This window comes from Melanerpes formicivorus, unplaced genomic scaffold, assembly GCF_026170545.1.
Source record: "Melanerpes formicivorus ecotype bairdi unplaced genomic scaffold, bMelFor1.0.p_v2 SCAF_74, whole genome shotgun sequence".
In the NCBI taxonomy this organism is placed as follows: Eukaryota; Metazoa; Chordata; class Aves; order Piciformes; family Picidae; genus Melanerpes; species Melanerpes formicivorus.
In genome coordinates this window covers 1,852,558-1,872,330 of record NW_027142426.1, presented here as the reverse complement: position 1 = coordinate 1,872,330, position 19,773 = coordinate 1,852,558, and the positions used below count along the sequence as shown (strand labels likewise).

The 19,773-nt window shown below is 45.1% G+C and overlaps 1 protein-coding gene across 3 annotated transcripts in view; it reads right to left on the bottom strand.

The window, feature by feature from the left end:
• FLNB (filamin B) overlaps positions 1–19,773 on the bottom strand; it is a 75,100-nt gene that overhangs the window by 42,372 nt on the left and 12,955 nt on the right. For all 3 annotated transcript variants that reach the window (XM_068163743.1, XM_068163745.1, XM_068163744.1), the window contains exons 2-7: positions 8,462–8,710; positions 7,385–7,482; positions 6,398–6,545; positions 3,013–3,131; positions 2,171–2,248; positions 1,233–1,395 (exon numbers count right to left, since the gene is read on the bottom strand). In XM_068163743.1, coding sequence (XP_068019844.1) covers positions 1,233–1,395; positions 2,171–2,248; positions 3,013–3,131; positions 6,398–6,545; positions 7,385–7,482; positions 8,462–8,710 — 855 coding nt within the window. The remainder of the gene's footprint in view (positions 1–1,232; positions 1,396–2,170; positions 2,249–3,012; positions 3,132–6,397; positions 6,546–7,384; positions 7,483–8,461; positions 8,711–19,773) is intronic.

Here is a 19,773-nt window from a genome sequence, read left to right as displayed (position 1 = left end):
AGGAAACAAGCACAGCTGAGCCTTGGCTCCCTCACAGCAAGATGCTCTGCTTTTAGGAACACAGCCAGCTCTCTGGCCTCAGCCAGCCATCCTCTGTTACCATTTTTAGGTACAGCCTAAATATTCAGCTTCTGCTGACAGCAACTGGATGTGGGGAAGGGGAAAAACAGGATGGTGGCATCTCCATGAACACATCAAACTGACAGGTCTCTGCATCTCCTGCTACAGTTTCAGTACCCTAGCACTGAATACACATGAATCTTGGTTACCCTGTTGCTACCACCCTGTGGCACCTCTATCACAGACTAGAACACAACTTAACCCATCAGTTCAATTTCTCAAGCTTTGAAGCAGCTTAGATAAAGAGCTCAGACAACATGAGCGCTGGTCTGGATATGGATCCTTATCTGTCAGACTGTCTGGATTCACTTTTGTTCAGACACCTGCTCCTCTCACATTGTGTTCAACTCATCACACAACAGCAACAGTTTCAGAGGCCTAGCGTGTCTCTACATGATGCCGACCTCTCCCAATTAGAGGCTGAACATAACACTTCCCCTCACTATAATTAATTTCAATTTTATTGCCAAGCACCTTCAGGCAGAAGGCAATCCAGAATATGATACTCAGCATATTCTGGTGTTTAAACACTTCAAGTAACTGCCCTAAGTAGTTCACAATGTTCTAAATGAATTAACAGTTATAGCACCTTATTGACCAATTCCTCTAGGCTACAGCATTGGCCTAATAGCAGGCAACAAGTCATATGATGAAGATGCCCTAATGAAGATAGTGGCCCTCCAATAATTATGATAGAGCTTGAAACAAGTTTGTCATAGAAGTATGAACTCTAAGGAGCACCCTGGCAGATTTTCTTCTAAAGCTAAATACAGAACATATTAAGCATTCGGTTTATTCACAGTTCATGTTTCAGAGGTGGGCATTTCACATTGCTGTTTAGAATTAACTGGTGAGGGAAACCAGCCAGGAACCTGCCTGCTGTCATCCAGCAAGCTCATGGCAAATTTTTGGGTAATGTTTGGTACTTTCCTGCTCCAGCTCAGCTCCACACTTCTAATGTTTCATACACAGCTGAAGCCTCCATAACAGCCTGGCTATTATTTCACCTCTGAACCTGATGGGGCTGCTAATCCTCATCCACTTTTCTGGGTTTTTTTATTTTATTTGTCTGAGGAAGCTGCAGGATCTCAGCACTCATTCCTCCTGCTTACCTGCTGTGTAGAGGTCAAAGTAGGTAGGCTTGTTGGCAATGTTCCCTGTTGCCTCTAGTCCTGGTCCCTTTGCTGTTACCTTGCTTGCATCTCCCTGGGCTTTGTCAACATTCACTTCAAATGGGCTCTTTGAGATGTGCTGCCCAGCAAACAGGACTGAAACCTGGAGACAGAAAGCATCAGGTATGACCCACCAGGAAGCAGTAGAGCTCAATGACAGCACCACACAGCCAAGCACCTGTGTTCCTAACACAGAGAGTCTATGCCTCAGATGAGAGGCAAACCATCCCACAACCTTCTTCCTATCCATACAAGATAACTGCTGGCCACCTCCTTACAGTGCTGCTGATCACAGGGTCAGTCACATCAGCAGAGATGTCTGAAAGAATGTGCCCAGAAGAGGCAGATCACCATCCAGCAATGCAATGGCAGCAGAAGTTGCCTTTATCTTGTCAGGCTGGTTGTAGTGACCAATCATTCAGACCAGCAATGGAATTCACCCATCGTAAACCTGCTTAAGTAGGCATCTGGGGACAAACCAGGTGGGAAACTTTCTCTGCAAAACCCCTATAGTGCACAAAATCATCAGCAAAGACATGCCTTACAGGGGAAAAAAAAAAAGGTACTTTCCTCTGTCTGTGGTGACCCATAGAACTGGCTTCATCAGCTGCAAGGAGCAGCTCCACATGAAAGGAGAGCCAGCTGCAACACTTGATACCAAAATGCCTATTCACTCTCCTAACACACATCCCCTTCCCTCTGAAGGAGGCAGCCCAACAGCCCAGAAGGACAATTAAGGCCACACCAGGTTGCCTTTTCTTCAGTACACCCAGAGAGGCTATTACACCATCAGCTAACAAGCAACCCGCAGGGGCTCACGTTAACCAGCAGAGCAGTGTGTTTAGCAAGAGAATTCTTGTTATTGATTCACAGCCTACCTTATGAGGTCCAGTAACCCTTGGCACATACTGAACTGAATAGGTCTTGTTTTTGTCACTGGATGGTGTTATCTTTGCCTAGAAGAGGAAAAAACATCCATCATTGAGCTGCACCTACACACATCAGCCTAGAACTTCTCTGGGTAGCACTTCATACTGCAAACTATTTCCAGAGTCAGCAATGTCAGAGACACGTGGCTGTGGAAGCAGGGATCCTTGCCACCTCCTCTTCTCACATGGAAAAAAATCCCATTGGTTTTGCCTTTACATGAGAGAAAGCAAGCTACCTTCTCCCCAGCCCAGCCACTTCCCTTGCTGTTAAACAGCTCTACTAAAGCAAGCCAAAACTGAGGAGACATTGAGTCCAACATACAGCTGTATTTTTCTGGAATGTAACATGATCAAGTGGAGCACTTGGATGAGAAGTTTCTATAAACATTAAAATCAGTGCTTTTAACTCAAAATGATTCATGGCATCTAAATAGCTGCTTTAGCCATTCTTGCAGAATGAGTAAGGACAAACAGTGATTTAGTGAAGTATGTTATCTAAAAGCACGTCAGAATGTACTTGGCCAAACTGGAGCACTGCAACTACTGGACATGGGAGTCATGCTGCTTAGTTGCAGATAACGATTTTTTTTCAAGTTCATCCAATAAAGCAATTATGAGCAACAGCTTGAGGCTTGCACTTTTGATAGAGGGTATTTTGCAACTTGGTTTTAGATTGCTTCACTATGAAAGATGAAAGTTACTGCAAAAACTTCAGGGTTCAGACCAACTTTACTGGTTTATTCCACACAACTCCACACTACTATTCTACACAATATTTTTAACACACATACCTCCTCTCTGTTTCCTTCTGGATCCTCTATGAAGACCATCAAGTCTCCCTGACCAGCACTGATGGTGTCTACTGTGAAGATAGCAGGCTGCTTTACCATGTTCCCATGAGGCTCAATCCCTGTGAGACAGATGAACAGCAGCACCTTAATTTTTGCTACAAAACATGTGGCTGGTAGTTTGAAAGCTACCTACAAGCTATCCAATCCATCCTCCCAGACTTGACCCAACACCAAGTTCCTCAGGCCATTTCATGACACTTCCTTCACCAGCTACCCAGAGCACCACGTTCACAGTAACCCTTCCTCTTACAACACAAGCATTTTTAAAGACTGGTTGAATCATTGGCACTCAACTCATCTCAGGATCTCTGCCCAAGTCTGGAATCCAGCTGGCATCTGGTTTCATGTGGAAGGAAGTTACCTTGTTCACCTGAGCAAGACAATGAGGGTCTCCCCTACAGCTAGGGATTGCCAAGATGAGGCTGACAGCAGGTAGGGTATGTGCACTAATTGTTTAGTAGCTGCTGCTCTTCACACATCTAAATGATGCAACGGGACTGCACTGCAGGAAGTGCAACCAGGGAGACAGGAAAGAAATTCTAGGAAGCCTTCTGATAAAGGCTAGAGCCAAGAGCAGATGACAGAAAGATAGTTCCTACCTATAGCATCCCATTTTACTCCACTTTCACAACTCAGCTGCACAGACACTGCTGAGATGTATTTTTCTTTGAAAGCTGCTCAAACTTCTTTGCCAGAGTGAGCACTGCACAAATGGCATGAAGCAACTTCTTTAAACCATGAAAACCCTGCAGCTCTATGCCACTTACACTTCTAATCAGTTTCCTTCTTCCTCAGCACAGAGCCTGCTGCAGCATGCACTTCCCAGAAGAGTTTCATCATCTCCCTGCATGTAGCCCCAAGTCACAACACCTGTCATGGTGGTGTCAGACTGAGTGGGTGGAAGAACTTCCCAGAGCTGCTGGTTCCAGACTAGCCCAAACATATATACCCTTCCGTCCAAGGGAATTACCCCTTGGCTTATTCATAAAGCCATGGGCACTACTGGTCCGTAGCACAATTAGTGGAAAGTGCAATGTCTGATAGATTATAAAGGAAGTGGTTGTGAACAACAGAATTCCTGAACTTGTTTATCTTCAGAAAACAATAACTTGAGAGCAGTGCAAGGAAGACCATGTTTTTACTAGGAAATCTGAGCATTCTGATAAGGTGTTAACAATTGACATATTCATTCTTTCAAGCTAAACCCTAGATTATCATCTAGTTTAAACAGCTATAAATTCATTCTGCCTATCTTCAGCCCACCACACAAGAACCAGGACATGGTATTCAAGTTAAGTATCACTTCTGCAAGCACAACGAGAAGGATTGCTTATGCTTAGAAGACAGCCTCAGACAGGACAGTGTTAGTCACAGCACTTCCTTAGCCTATATTTATTCTTCCAGATTTTATTCTCTTCTCAGATATCTGCTTTGGCTGAGTAAGTGAGAACTGCGTCAGTGACAATCTGCATGATTCTGTATAGCACCTCTGCAGGCTCCCTTCACATGCTGTCTGTACTCAGACACTACAGGAGCAGATAAGTGCAGGGTGATGAATTACAATATTCATGTTGGGAGGTTATGAAAAACTTCCTGTGGTACATGGATAAACAATAATAAAGCTAAGATTGACCAACTTCCACCTTTTTCTGGAACTATGACCTGCTACTTTTTTGTCCAAAAGGCCCTGCTCAGCTTGGCAGTGAGCCCCTTGTGCTGGAGTCACCTTTTGGCTCCGATGTGTGTTAGCAGTCAGAACCGTCAGTTCTATTCAGTGACTATTTCATAGTATCATAGTATCAGTCAGGGTTGGAAGGGACCACAAGGATCATCTAGTTCCAACCCCCCTGCCATGGGCAGGGACAGCCCACACTAGATCAGGCTGGCCAGAGCCTCATCCAGCCTGCTCTTAAACACCTCCAGGGACGGGGCCTCGACCACCTCCCTGGACAACCCATTCCAGGGCTTCACCACTCGCACTTTCAGCACTTTCAGCAATTAACTTTGGGGGGAAATGAAAAAATAAAATCAATCATTCAAGAAAAATCACTCACCCTTTATATTTTCCATTACAAAGGCTCCAGAGCACCACATGCACAAAAACTGACAGCAAAATAATCCCATTTTTGAAAGAAGAGGAATACAACTACAGCCAGAGTTGCCAGACTGAGGCAGGCTGCTCAGTCATTTGTACAGTAAGGGGAGCATAGGCAGTCCATACATTTGGGATCTGACAAATGTCTCTGTGTATTGTGGTGTGCTGTGGTTGGCAACAATGAAAGACATAACCCCAAGAAGTGGGAACTGCGAAACCTACATCTGACTACAGCAACTGCTTGTCAGTGCAGAGATGGTGTCAGAGTCTATTTATTCCACCAGTAAAGTTTCAATGGAGAAATCAGGTTGAAAAGAACACCCTCAGGATAAACAGAAAAATAAGGAAAGCTTTGTTTCTTTCCATTACACTCTTGTATATCCAATTCTGAATCTCACTAATTCTAAAAAGCTCCAAGGACCATAGCTGGCCCCAGATCTAAAAACAAAGATAAAATGGTGAACAAATTGTAATGCATAAGGGCTGTCTTGTTACACATCAAGTACATTAAAGGTAAAAATGTGTTATTCATTCAGTTGAGACTGTATTCCAGTCTAGAGTAGAAGCACATCACAAGTTACAGGAATTATCAATTTAAAGGTAAATTAAAAATACAAATGCCTATGTAGATCTCCAGTTGCATAAGTATCTATGGACAGTTCCTCCCAATTAGCAAACAAAGTCTTTACAACAGTTTGAAGGTTTATCAACCCAACTTTGTGCCTATGCAAACTAAGTATTCACACCTAATGACCAATTAAAAAATGCTTACTTAAATTAGCTGATCTCAGTACACATTTTCCACTCAGCCTGCCTCTACAGGGAGTCTGTCCAAAGAGGCACATCGATGTAAGGAGGTTTCTTGTCTTTTAAAGGAGTGCTTTATCACAAGCAGCACTCACTACTAGACCCTGAGCAGTAGTAGTGCTAGCTTAAATTTCACAGCAAGGTTGTTTTAGCCCCATATCATGCTGCTTCTTCCAGCTGTGGACTGCAAGGCTGGCAGCTTGCAGAACAGGTTCAGAGACCTTGGAGAATTTACATGTTAGAACTAGGAGTGTCTTTTGGATGATATCCATGTATTTCTGAAACTAGGCACCACACCAAGAGTAGACAAGTGAAACTTTGAAGTCAGTTACAGTAGGTCTGGAGTTCAACCTAAGCAAAAACCCCACCCAGTTTTCCACACAGTTAAATGCTCTGTGCAGCATAAGCTCACCAAGTCCTTACCTCTGCCATAAGCCCTTGCTTTCTTTGGATTCAGCTTGGGTTTTAAAGGAGCTCCTGGTTTCAGCTTGGCTTTGGGGAACTGGGACAGGTAAGTCATTACAGAGTGCTCATCCACATCGGGGTGGATAATTTCTTCAGGGGTAATAACCTGAAAGACAGCACAATTAAGTACATCGTATCAGTGCTTGGTTACCACATGTCAACACAGAAACACAGTTATAACAGAGTCCTGCATTTCAAAACTCCCTCATGCTAATGAGATTTCTTACATCCATTTTCCCTTTGATACACAAAACATCATTTATTACCTCACGTCAAGACAAACCAAGCAGCTCCTTACAGTCCAAATATGGTTTGGGGGCTTTTTGTGCCTTGTTTAGAAACGGTTCTCATGAGACTGTGACAAACTAAACAGCAACAAGGCATGACAACAGTAGCCATGCCCCTCCCTGAAAAAGCAAGATGGCAATAACTGAAAGAATTGGTTAATTCATAACCCTGTGTGTTACAGCTCTGAACTGCAGTGCTTGCAAAGTGAAACTCATGACCAGTCTCTTCTGCTCCCACAATGCAAACTGCTCTAACAGCTTCAGACACTTCAGTAGGTCTGTTCAGCCTTGCCAGTGTGAAAACAAACCAGTTTACGAATACATTGTTCATTGTTCTGTGTTTGAAAGTCAGCTTTGCAGGTGATTTCCTAAGCCAGTGAGTTTTATTTCTGTGGAACTCAATGCAGCAAAACAAACATTCCAAGGACTAACAGAGTAAACACCATCACACATGCACATATTCCCCTACCATACATGCTGTCTTCAAAGACATCTTCACAAAAATCTTACAACCAGAGCTCTTTCAGGCAATTTCATGAGTAACTGTAACTTCCGGAATTGTACAAGCAATTTCACCTGCTTTCCTCCATGTGAAGTGAGTTGCAGCACAAAGCCAACTGTTGTGCTTCCTGCAGGCAGCCTGCCTGTACAGCCTTACCTGTGGCACACCCAGCCAGTCATCTGCCTGCTGCATGGCCTCCCGAGCGTTGTCAACGGGCTTCCTTGGGTCCCAGGTCTCCCAGTCAGGGCAGAGGCCTGCAAATACATTTCAGTTGTTAGGTGTTATCTGCAAACAAGCTTCCTTAGCTGAAGAAGCTGAGTACAAACCCCACAGGCCACTTGTATTATATTGCTGTATAGAAAAGACATGCAGAGCTTTGCAAAAGTAACCAAAATGAGATGTGCAGGGACTGCTCACTGAAATGCTTCTGTGACAACAACCAGCATCAACACAGGCCCTTATGGCACAGACAGAAACAGGCAGTTCAGAGACAATCCCACCCACCTTGCTTGCCAGCGACATAGAGATGCAGCTTTTCAGTCAGCCACACAACTCCACTGCTTTAAATTTAAGCTGGGTGAGACACCCTCCAAATTCTGTACCAATACAGATAACCACCCTTTAAATCCCACTGTCTCTCCTACAGCAAATTCAGAAAAGAAAATTTCAACTGCTTCCTGTAGCACCCCAGATTGCATTAGATGAGCACCAGCAAGGCTGTTTCACAAGAAGATGAGGAAATTGTGCCTTTTTCACACTTCATCACATTACTTGCCACAAGTGGCACAGCCTCAGCTTGCTAAACACTGAAGTTTCAGGTAGTGTGTGGCTTCTGGCGGCTCTGTGCTCCCTCTGCAATCCTATTTCAAGAGAACACATGAAGCCTCCTGCTGCGCCCTGAAGTTGAAAGGTTGTTGGCACTTGCTGTGGGAACAAGCCTTTCTTGCATTTAGGAGCCAGAATTTGTGCCTTTGTCCCTTGCACCCAATACAAAGCTAGACATGGCGCCTCAAATAACGCAATCACACATTCTGCTTTGGGCCAGTATTTCTCTTGGCCAAGTTGTTTACAACTTGCTGCTACCCACAACTGGCCTCTTCAGACTCGGGTTTTCTTGAAAGCCTCATTCTTGTGTCCAGCTCAGCAGAGAAAACCTCCTCCCACAGAAGCAGCAGAGCAGCCACAAGGACAGAAAGCATGGGAAACACTTCACCATCAGAGCGAAGGACTTACCTGGAGCACAGCTGTCAACAAGAGCCCCCAGTGCTTTGCCATCCTGCCAGTTCTGATTGAAGTTCGTGATTGGCAAGTAGGGAATTTTGTTCTGGATCCAGCCCAGCAGCCTCTGCTTAGGGGTCTGCTTCTTTGCATCATCATCACCTTCATCCTCCCACACTGGCATGGAAATGGAGTAGTGGAGGATAAGGGTCCATATCAAGCCAAGGATCAACTTTAAGTTTCCATCGACTATGGCTTTACTATCTGGAAGACAAAAGACAGGCAATTGGTAATTCTCAGCCAAGAGGAAAGAGGCCTGTTTTTAAAATACTGTGTCTTCTCATGTCCAGGTAATCAAGGACAAGAGAAGCAACCCAGGTTACTGCAGGCACTTGCTCAGGCAGACACTTGCTCAGGCAGACACTATTCTTCGTGCCTTGCATTAGAAAAAGAAGAGTCCAAAGACTCAGTACTCTTCAGCTGTCTCCACAGGTGGTGGGACTTGAAGCTTTACATTAAGCTCGAGAGTACTGACAGTTCAAGATCTCTTGTATTGTGCATTTGGACAATAAATACCACCTCACAGTTTTAATTGCATTTCTGTCTTTTGAAAGAAGCCAGGCAGCACATAGTGGAGTTCACAAGCACATCCCAACAAGTGTCAAAATATCTTCGTATGCACCCAAAAGCACCATTATGAAACTGCATTTACATACAGGAATACAAATAGCAGCAGAAAGAAGTCCTGTATGATTAAATCTAGCAAAGCCAGAGCTCAGAATTATAACAAAGTCTGCATATATCACAAACTGAGTACAAACAGCAAAATGGGGAGCAGAGGCTTATCAGGCAACCTTTCCAACACCACACGCCTGCCTGCACAAAAAGTCATCTCTTTGTGCTACCAATTCAGAGTTGGAAGAAAATTGAAGTCAGTTCTGGCTTTTCCATGGCACACTAGCTTAGCACAAGTTCATCATCACAGAGGCCACATTACAGCTCTAGAAGAGTTCTAGCTAGCAAATGAAAAGCATTCAATACTTGGATTGCATTATTCAGTTCAAGTTTGGAGTGTTAAGAGGTAGAGTCTTCCAAGCTGAACCTCACCATGCCCAACAGGGCAAGTAAGGGCATGCCTTACTTGCTCCTCTTCAACTACAGAGACCACAGCAACAACCCAATACCATCTTATCAATACAAAAAGATGTCTTGACTTTCAAAAGAGGTGATTACACAGAATAGCTACTGTCATAGATTTAGGGAGCAGACAGATGCTCTTTACCCCTCCCCAAAAGGGTGAAAGAAAACACTCCCCACAGGATTGCAAAAAGTACTATTCTCAACTACACACAAAAACATACAAAAGTCTAGGCTTCTCCAAAACCTCACTAGGCCATCACCTTCCAAAACCTAACCTCCCCTAACCCAGCCTCAATACCCCAGGTCACAAAGCCCCTCTCCCCCCATACCTCCCTACCCAGCACCAAATGACGCAGTAAAAATTATCCAAACTGCTCAAGGCCAAAAGCCTCCCCTGCAATACCAAACAAGAGATAGCAGTCTGTGCTGGGAGCAGGAGAGAGAGGAAGAAGGGGAGAAAAGGACTATGCAGCCAGTTCATATAAGGAAGATAAAGATGCACTATTATGGGATGGAATAACAATTTCTGATGCCAACCCCCTTGGGACTGACGGGCCGTCCAGTCCTCCAGGGGAACCTCTCTATGGCGCTACTCCTTAACCCACAATTGCAACCAAGAACAGTAAGTACCAGGGTGTTCCCTTTAGCCCCATGCTTAGGCAAAGTGGTTAATGTTTACATGGTTTCACAACAGGGCGGTATGGCCGGAACAGATAATGCTGTAACTTCAGAGCTCGTGTGGCGTTTGGCCTTTCTGGACAGTTAACATCTGCTTTCTATTCAGAGTTGTATTGGCATTTTAAATATCACTTTTGACTAATCATATGGGATTTTGATAAGTAAGTGTCTGCCACTTGACTGCTCACTGCTGATGTCACACCCAGTCTGAGACAGACAATATATAGCTATAAGATGATTAAGCCCTGCTGGGTTTTAATTATAAGTTCCAAGGTAATAGCCTGAATCACGCAAGCAGCACATCTCCTAGCAACAACTAAACAGTTTCTGCTGTTACACATTTCCCCTCTCTTAGCAGCTCAGTTGCAAACTGGTCAGCCAAAGGAAGATGCTCCTTTGCAACCTACAATGGAAAGCTTTCTTGAAAGAAGTCTTATCAGAGTAGAAAGAAGAGACACATTTTACATAAGAGGGAGACAGCAAAGCCTGTCTGCAGGCTCACCACAGCACCTGAGCTCTGCAAACTGGAATTAAGGGCTACAGTGCACAAAACCCAGACCACTGGTGCAATCCCCCACAGCCCACCTGCTCCTCATGACTGCAGCCCCTCCATTCTGCATCCCCACAGCAGGATCACCTACTCACAGCGCTGACCATCACATCCCTGCACCAGAAATGCCTCCAAGCTGACATCAGCATTTGTACTAGAGTAGACATAGCAACTGATTTAACATGACGCAAGTGAACTTGTTTTGGAAAGTCATCTAGCATTCACAGAGAGGAAAGCCAGCCAGAACAGAAGCACCTCAAGCACACTGCCACATGCAGGTTACTCAAGATTAAAAAAAAAAAAAAAAAAAAAAAAAAAAAAATTAAAAAAAGACTCATTTCATATTTGCAGCACAATTTCCATATGTGGATGCACTGCAGTTACTGCAGCAACCAGCCCACATGTTCCATTTCCTCCAGCACCCTATCACCATCTCCAAGGGCACAGCTGTTCTCTGACCTAGGGAAAAGGCACTCATAACAAGACAGCTTCACATCAAGAGCAAGAATATCCAGTCTCATCAGCTTTGTCCTGAGAGGCCAGGCATGGGGCCACTGCTCTGATGACAGGAAAAGGTCACCACAGGAATGGGACAGCTCTTCCTCTGCAGGGCTGGTGCCATACCCACGACTGTATTTTGTTAGCAAAGTTAACAAGCTCTTCTAGCTTTCCAGCTTCCTGAGAGGCATAGGGATCTCATGATGTAATTTTTTCCAAGCCTGCTTGCAGAAGAGCTTGTCTGCTTCCATTTGGAGTGGGGTAGAGGGAGTGAGAACTCCTGAAGTAGGACAGGAGACCTTGTCAGCACTCAGTAGTGCCATCCACATGCCCTTAATGCAGGCACTCCACTCCTGGTTACAAGGAATCCCACCAGCATCTCAACCCTGGCTCAATCTCTGTCACCATATTAAAGGACTCTCCATGTTCAAGAAGAGAGTACAATTCAAAGCAGACTTGGCTTCCAAGCACTGGTGTCAAGCTCGGCTCCCACCCAAGCATTCAGTCACTCCAGAAAAGCCTCTGCTTTAGTGCTGCCTTTTTAATTAAATGACTAAAACCACCGAGGTCTCTCAGGCACAAAGAAGCAAGCAGAGCCCAGGAAGAGAAGCATCCATTACCAGGTCCTGCACAACAACACACAGCTGGCCCACAGAACCCTGAAACCCTCTTATGAGAGCCAAATTTGCAGGCATCCTCCAACAGCTCCAAGTGCACACTGTCAGTCTAATACTGCCAAGGTTTTGGAATAGTGACAAAAAGTGTTTCTAATGAAACTTAAGTGCCAACAATCATTACTGCAGATGCTGCTATGCACCCCAGCTCAACTGGCTTTCCACTGGATTCCCCTCATTCCCTGGTCTGCTTCAAGACACATGCTCTGGCCATCAGAGGCTGGAAAATGGATTATATGATCTTGCAGCACTGCTTTCTTAGAATGCCTGAAAGTAATGTTCATGCTAACTATTCACACAATCTATGCTCTGAAGCTTTACAGAGCCTTTCAAGCTACATGTCTTAATTCCTTCTCTGGAGCTCCTTGTAAATTTACAGCAGATATGCTCACTTGTGGGCCATGCTTCAGCCTCACAAGATGCACCTCCAGTGCTGGCAGCAGCATTTCATTTTCAGCTTTGACAAATTAGGTAGATGGGAAGAAATTGTCTGCTTTCAGCTGAAAAGCATGTGTTTAGTCCACGGCACCAGGGACATTTCTGCAGATTAAAGGAGCCCTCTCCATGCAGACAATGGCTCTTGATCTGAGCCTTCCCGCACTTGGAGGAAGTGAGCTGTCACATCTCATCCGCCAAGATAATTTAGCAGGGCTGAACAAATTCTTCGCAGCACCATTGTAGACAGCTTTAATCTAGCCTTTTTTGGAGAAAGTGTGGTCATCTGCATAATTTCCTTTATTCATATTACAATGCTCGTGTTAAGATCCACAGACACAGTTACACATATGAAGTACACTCTCTCGCTGGTTCACTGTATCCGGTAGGAGATGTATGCTTTGGAGATTAAAGTTCTGCACAGCTGAGTCATGCACCAGCAGCAGAGCAGACCTGCTGACAGCCACTGGACCTGTATTTTCAAAAAATTATAGAATGGTAGGGTTTGGAAAGGCCATCTGGAGATCACCTAGTCCAGCCCTACTCTTAACGCAGATATGCCTCAATCCGGTTGCATGAGAATGCATCCAGACAGGTCTTGAAAGCCTACAGAGGAGACTCCACAGCTTCTCTGGACAGCCTGTTCCAGTGCTCCATCACCCTCAAAGTAAAGAAGTTTCTCCTTAACTTCAAATGAAAACACCACATTTGTTCGAGGAGCCCAGGCACAAAGTATGAATCCATGGACGGGGCACAACAGGATCTCTCACCTGACCCAGACCAGAACTTAGAACTTGAGCTCAGTTGGAAACAGACAACCAGCTTTAGAAGGGCCATCTAGAACAGTCAAAGGCTACGGGTTTCAGAGGTTCTGGCATGGTTTGTGTTTTCTCTTCTTTAGAACTCAGAGGCTTTGAGATGTCACATGCAAGTCCTGTGGATGGATACTCAGCAGCAGACTCTAAAAGTGCTCCTGTAACAGCATTCACGAATTTGGACAATCTGCACATTATTATGTCTAGATACGCAGTCCAGAACCAGCAAGAAGCCAAAACACTCAAGTCTGGCTCAAACAAAAAATCTTCCTTCCCACATACACTGCTCAATGTACATTTTAAATTCAGTTACTCCACTTGAACTTGCTTTCCTCCTCTAAAACTACCCAATAGCAACCCAATGCTGACAACAGTGCAACTGCCATGAAGTCAGATGCAGCCTTCACTCAGCAGCAGAGAGATGTTGTCTGCAGGGACAGGCTGCTGCCAGCCCACTGCTGAGAGGTTCTGGTGTCAGTACTTAGCTCAACAGGACCCACACACTGACTGCTGAGGAAAACCTGCCCACATGACTTAAGCTGCTCTGCAGAATCAATACTAGCATTGAACAAGCAAGCACTTACTCCTCTGTAAAGACAAAAAAGGCTATATATAGCTAACAATATTAAGTTTTATGTAGGAGTAGCCTGCTTCTCAGTCACCTATTAGGACTTAAGTGGCTGCCTGGAAGGTGAAGAGGAAAACAGGCTCAACCAGAGCTTACTTGCTTCCCCCATCACACCTCCAAGTCTAGATTGTAATCCTTACATTTTTATTAACTAAATGGAAATTGGCAAAAAAATATGGATTATGGCAATTCTATAGGCCAGCAGTGCATACCACCAGTCTGCCTTGAAAAGAAACCAAGGTTTAACTCCTGAAGTTGATTTATAATTGTTGTTCTGTAGTAAATATTAATATGGTATGTTACTCTTGGACTGTTAGTATCACACTCCTTATAGCAAAGGCATTAAAGTGCCTAGCATTCAGCCAGCAGCAAGACTTGCCTAAGCCAGCACTATGACCATCAAGACATGTGTGTGTCATTTTTACAACCTGGGCCACACAAAAAAACTTCCCAACCCAACTTAGCATGTGGAAAACCACCAATGCGGTACAGCTGAGTCCTCTTTTTGTGCTTGCAGTTGCCTCAGAAGAAAACACTAGGACTGAAATCTGGCAATGATCTGAAGCTTGTAAACTCATCTACTTGAGTAGAAATCCCTGAAGCCTACCTGGAGTGTTGTGCCATAGCCAGCAGCATGGTAAGACACAACTTGGTGCTGGCTTTTTAAACAGAGCTGTCCTCAGGTCTTTAAGTCACAGTATCCTTGACTAAGTAAATTCAGCATCTTTTGCCTTTAACCTAGACACCCAGGGGCACTTCACAATTTTTTTTTAGGTATCCTCAGAGCTGTAAGGTTATTTATCATTACTTGATTTCAAGAGCTAATGCTGCAAAAGGAATTCCTGTGACTTTATGTAGTTTTCAGAATCGCTCCACTTGCCCTCCTCTGATTTTCCCAGTCCAGTGTACACCCTTTAGTTCAGTCAGCACTACACTGGAAGAAAAAGTGTTACCAGAGGGAATGGAGGTTGGGATGAATAAATGCAAAAGATCTTGCAGACTAGGACCCTCCTCAACCATCTGCTCAAAATGGTTTCCAAGTTGTAATATGGAAAATTCCAGGCAGATTTTGGGGAAAGAGTCTTTTCCACAAGGGCTGTCACTTACTGGAAGAGAAGCCCAGAAAGCCCACAAGGTTTCCATCTTTCAAGGCACTCAAATTTAACTGGACACATCCTTCAGCAACCTGATCAAGTTGGGTCTGCTCCAAGTACATGGCTTGACCTACACAACCTTCTGTAGATCTCTACAATTATAAGTTACTCTCCAGTTACAATCAACTTTGTGAACAGCACCTTTTGCTCATGTGCAAGCCTGCTCTGCGTTCAGATTAGGCACAAGTCTTATCCGAATCGTGGCACCACTCCTTGAACTCTGCCCTACAGCAGAGCTGCAAGTCATTTTCTGTCAGACAATTAGTGGAAACAAGATAAGCTACCGCAGCAGACAGCTTCCTTGCTAAATTGAGCTAGCAATACAGACTTGTACAAAGTCCTGTGAAACAACTGAAGGACTGAAAAGGCAACTTTTGAGTACTAATTTATTTCCTAAAACACAGTTCCCTGCCTGAGGCTGTGGTCATCACTGCTTGTTTAGTCTGGGCAGTCAGAAGTTTCGAACTTCACACCTAGAAGTTTTGCCACAAACAGCACTGACTTCTGCATCCAGCTTCTCTAAAAGGTGGGCACCCTCTCCAGTTTTATCTTGCCCATTTACAATTTTGGTTCATGCATTATATCAAGGAAGAATCCAAAATGCATAGCCCTTAATACAAAACAAAGGAGTGGTCTCAACAGCCCTTACTCTCTATTTCCAGACATTGAAGGAACTTATGTATAACACAAAGCTCATCTCAGTCACAGATCATTTATGTAGAGAGTGGAGAAATTTTAAATCCTGGTGCATTGAAGTTTCTGACTACTTTCCCACCTCTAACCATTTTCACCTATTGTTAAACAGCTATAGCAACTGGAGAACAGAAAATTTAAGCTCTCATTAGGGCTTAATCTGCTCCAACAGTGAAAACCCTACACTGAACCAAGATCTTCTAAAGCCCTGGTCTGCACTGCATACATGCCAAACAGAAGTATTCAGATGAGACAGAGCTGAGCAAGCAAGTTGTCTAAGGAAATTCTTCACTGAAGCATACAGTATGTGTTCACAGGCTTACTGTGCCTGCTAAAGACATTAGCAACATCCCCTGTAGGGATATGTCTTTAAATCAATTATGTGGGTTCCTCTGCACTTTGAGAACATACTGCAACCATTTCTGCCAGTGACCTTTAGAGCCCAGGCCCACCTCACAGCTGCTCAGGGCTGAGCACATTGTTGAGCTGGCACACATCTCCAAAGCACAGGCTGTGCTCACAGAGCAGAGATGGCACCAAGGTGGCTTCACCGCAGGCCACTTCCCTGGATTCCTAACTGTCACCTGCTGTCCTGTAACAGCAGCATGTTCCAGCTCCATTCTATCTCTGCTCCTCAGCAGCCTTTGCAACTGGTGCTGTGACCCACCAGCAAGCCATTCCTCAGCATCAAGCTTACTTGAATGCCAGCAGGCTCCCAGCTTAGCTCCTGCACCCTGACAAGACACAACCAGTGGTCAGCTTCACTAATGAGCCTCAGAGCATTCATTACTTGAGGAGGTTTATCTTCAGGAAGCGTAACAGATACACCATGTACACAAGAGATCCACTAAGCTTTTACCAGCTGAGTTTTTCAGGAGGGATTGCATTTCACTGAAGGGTTGTAAGGACAGTAACTGAGTCCTGATCTGGGCACTGACAGGAAAGAAAAAAAGCTGGGTTGGGGCTTTTTTGCAAGGCAGCAGAAACTATCTTCCCCTATGCTTACCAGGGTATCTGGTTATTAAAAAGAATAAGATTGCTTTGTGAGACTCATCTTAGGATTTGAGAAATAAAACATTACAGTTCAAGGGTTTTTCAATAGCTTTCACTTTAACTGGATCTGAAACAATTCAGACCATAGAACTTCAAGCCACTATTGCGTTCATAGCCCTGTACTGTCGACTGGTGCATGTTGGGCCTCTGGAAAGGATCTCTCATGAGAAGGAACAGGCAACTGTAAAAATAAGTTCAAATCCAGTTCTTTCAATGTAGGTTTAGCAAGAAAAACAAAACAGAGTTTTTCTTTTCTGTATTAAAAAGAACCAAACCAGTGAAGCTCACAGGAGTGAAATACAGATTAAAATAGTCCTGCTCAACTTAATGGGCATCCAGAGATCACTCATGTCTCACAACCAGAGAACAAAGGCATAAGATGAAGTAAGATTAAGCCAGCAGTATAACAGCAACCAACTCAGCTTCTCCAAGAGAAACTGAAAACACCCATGGGGGGTGGAAGAAGTCAAGAATTTCAAAATCAGAAATTGCTAGGGTGGGTGGGGAAACAAGTCAAACTGCGGGTGGCTTATGACCACATTCCTTTGTATTTTCAGTTGGAAGCCTAGGGTTTCTATTGTTCTAGGAGCCATATACCAAATTATGGATATGAGAAGGTGAATGTCTTGATCTGATGTTCAGAAAAAGCCCAAGGTATTAGTGCACATCCAACTCTTGTCATGAGTGCTTCTCAGGAGCATCTCCACCACAAGCACTGCTTCACACTGCAGGGGGATTAGCAGCAAGCAAGGATGCAAAACACAGAAGAACAAGAGCTATTCACAGCAACTATTTCAGACCCAGCCACTCGCTGCCAAGCAGGTCCCTGCTCACAGCTGCAGGACCGTGGTGCAGATACCCAGCCAGGCTGCACACAGGAATGCTGCACTAATTATTTGAGATCCTTTTCAGGAAAAGAAAAAACAACAACAAAAAAGTCTGAGCGTTCTGCCTTTGTACGGCAGCAAGTTTCCATGAGTGCCGCTTTGTTCACAGCAAGCAAAGCCCTCGCCAGCTCGGCAGGGCAGCAGGCCAGCACGCCACTGTCGCGCTCTGACCCCGAGCCCCCAGCTCAGCTCGTTAACCAGCATGGCCATGGGGCAGGAGGCATCAGAATCCTCCACTCTCAAACCCCTGTGGCCCATCTGCGGCTCCCCACGGCCTGCTGGTGGGGAAGCAGGCTCCAGCCATACTCGAGGCCTGCCATGGCATGCCGCTGTCTGTGACACCACTGCCAAAACTGCCCCAACAATGGGCCCAGTGAGTGCAGCCCCCATGGCACATTCCCCACTGATGAGATCATCCCACCACTCTTCTGGTGCCGACCCGGCCAGCACACTGTGGCTACTGCTTGCCTCTGCAGGGGCAGCAGAAGTGACCCACACTGCTGCTGCTGGATGAGGCTCAGCATCCTTAAGCAAAATGCTCTGCATTTTGGGAGAGCAATGAATAGGAGCTGGGTGGCAAGGGCAAGAATAGGCTTACAACCCCTTCATGCCTCACCACGCAAAGGCAGCCTGAGTCCACTTGGGATATTCCTGCTCCCCACCAATTCAGGGGTGACACAGTAGCCCTCCATTCCCTAGGATGACATGACGGGCAGCACCCCAAAGACCAGCTCTATCCATTCTGACTGTGGGCTTTGGAAAGCCCCCAGAAAGAGCCTGGAGGCAGTGTGGGATCAGGCTTCGGGAAGGGCTGCAGGATTGCACCCACACTTTCACTTACTCCCACTGCCTGGGGTCTTCAGTCAGAGGCGCAAGCACCAGGAAATTATGGTGACATGGTGGAAGCTGCCCGAGTGCTGATTAATCATTCGGGAATGACTTGAAGGAAAGTCCCTGCGGTGGGGAGTTAACATTCCGGAAAGCGGATTCCTGTTAAACGGTGGAGGGAGGGGCAGGAAAAGAGGAGTCCTCCTGCCTTTGCCATGCTTTGCTGAGAAACCCTTGGCTTGGCTTTTGAAACCAAGCGACACAAACCACACCTCTCTCCTCTGAGCATGGGATGGAAGCAAAAGGGGAATTCTGCTCAGCACATTTATTGCCACAGCACTGCAAAGCTTTGCCTTCCCACCACAGTGGGCTACTACACCCGAGTCAGCAGCACCATCACCCAATTCAGAGAAAAAGTTCCACTTGAAGGCATTAAAATTTCAGTAAAATGAAAAACTATAACCTTAACAAGAAATACTTGTCTGGGAGTTGATAAACTGAAGGTGACCTCATGCATGCAGGCAAACAAAAAAGCACCTCCTCGCAACACATGCTGACACCACAAGCAAGCCAAGCCTTGATCAGCAAAGCTGAACTGATAAAAGTGCTAGAGTTATACCGCTGCAAGTGTAACAAAAACAACAACAACAAATAATTGTCTGTGAAGCATGAGTGTGCTGTAGCCATCTCCATTGGATTCAAGTAATCCTAAATCTTACCAGGTCACTTCGGGTTGCATCCAGGTTAAAAACCTGGCTAGTTCTTGCACACATCTCCCCGGGGGGTGGGAGAGGCACTAGGTAACAAGGCATTAGCACTATGTTGTAGCTTACATTACTGAAAGAAGATTTCTGAGCTTTAGTGCAGGGGACCAACATGAAGATCCATCCTCCGGCACCAGCATGCACTGGAGATAGAAAAGGTGCAAGAAAAACCAGGCTCGGCAAAGCCGAAGAGCAACAAGTAATCCAGAGGCTTCCAGACACCAGAGTGACCTCTGCATCACTAAAGAGTGTGTTTACTCACGTTGGGGGGTAGGTCAAGTGAGTTTTAAGAAACAGCATGTAAAATCCTGCCGAGATAAATGAGCCCATTCAGATAGGGCTGTCTAACATCTTCTGTGCAGCAGACGCCAGGCACAAAAGCTGCAATGGATGGAGCTTTCGAAGCCAAAACCAACACATTGGAAATTATCAGAAGTGATTACTCTCTGGGGAAATCCTTGGCCACAACATACAAGAAGATTCAATTTTTCCATCTGAAACTAGAATGACTGTACTGACTGGTGATTCAG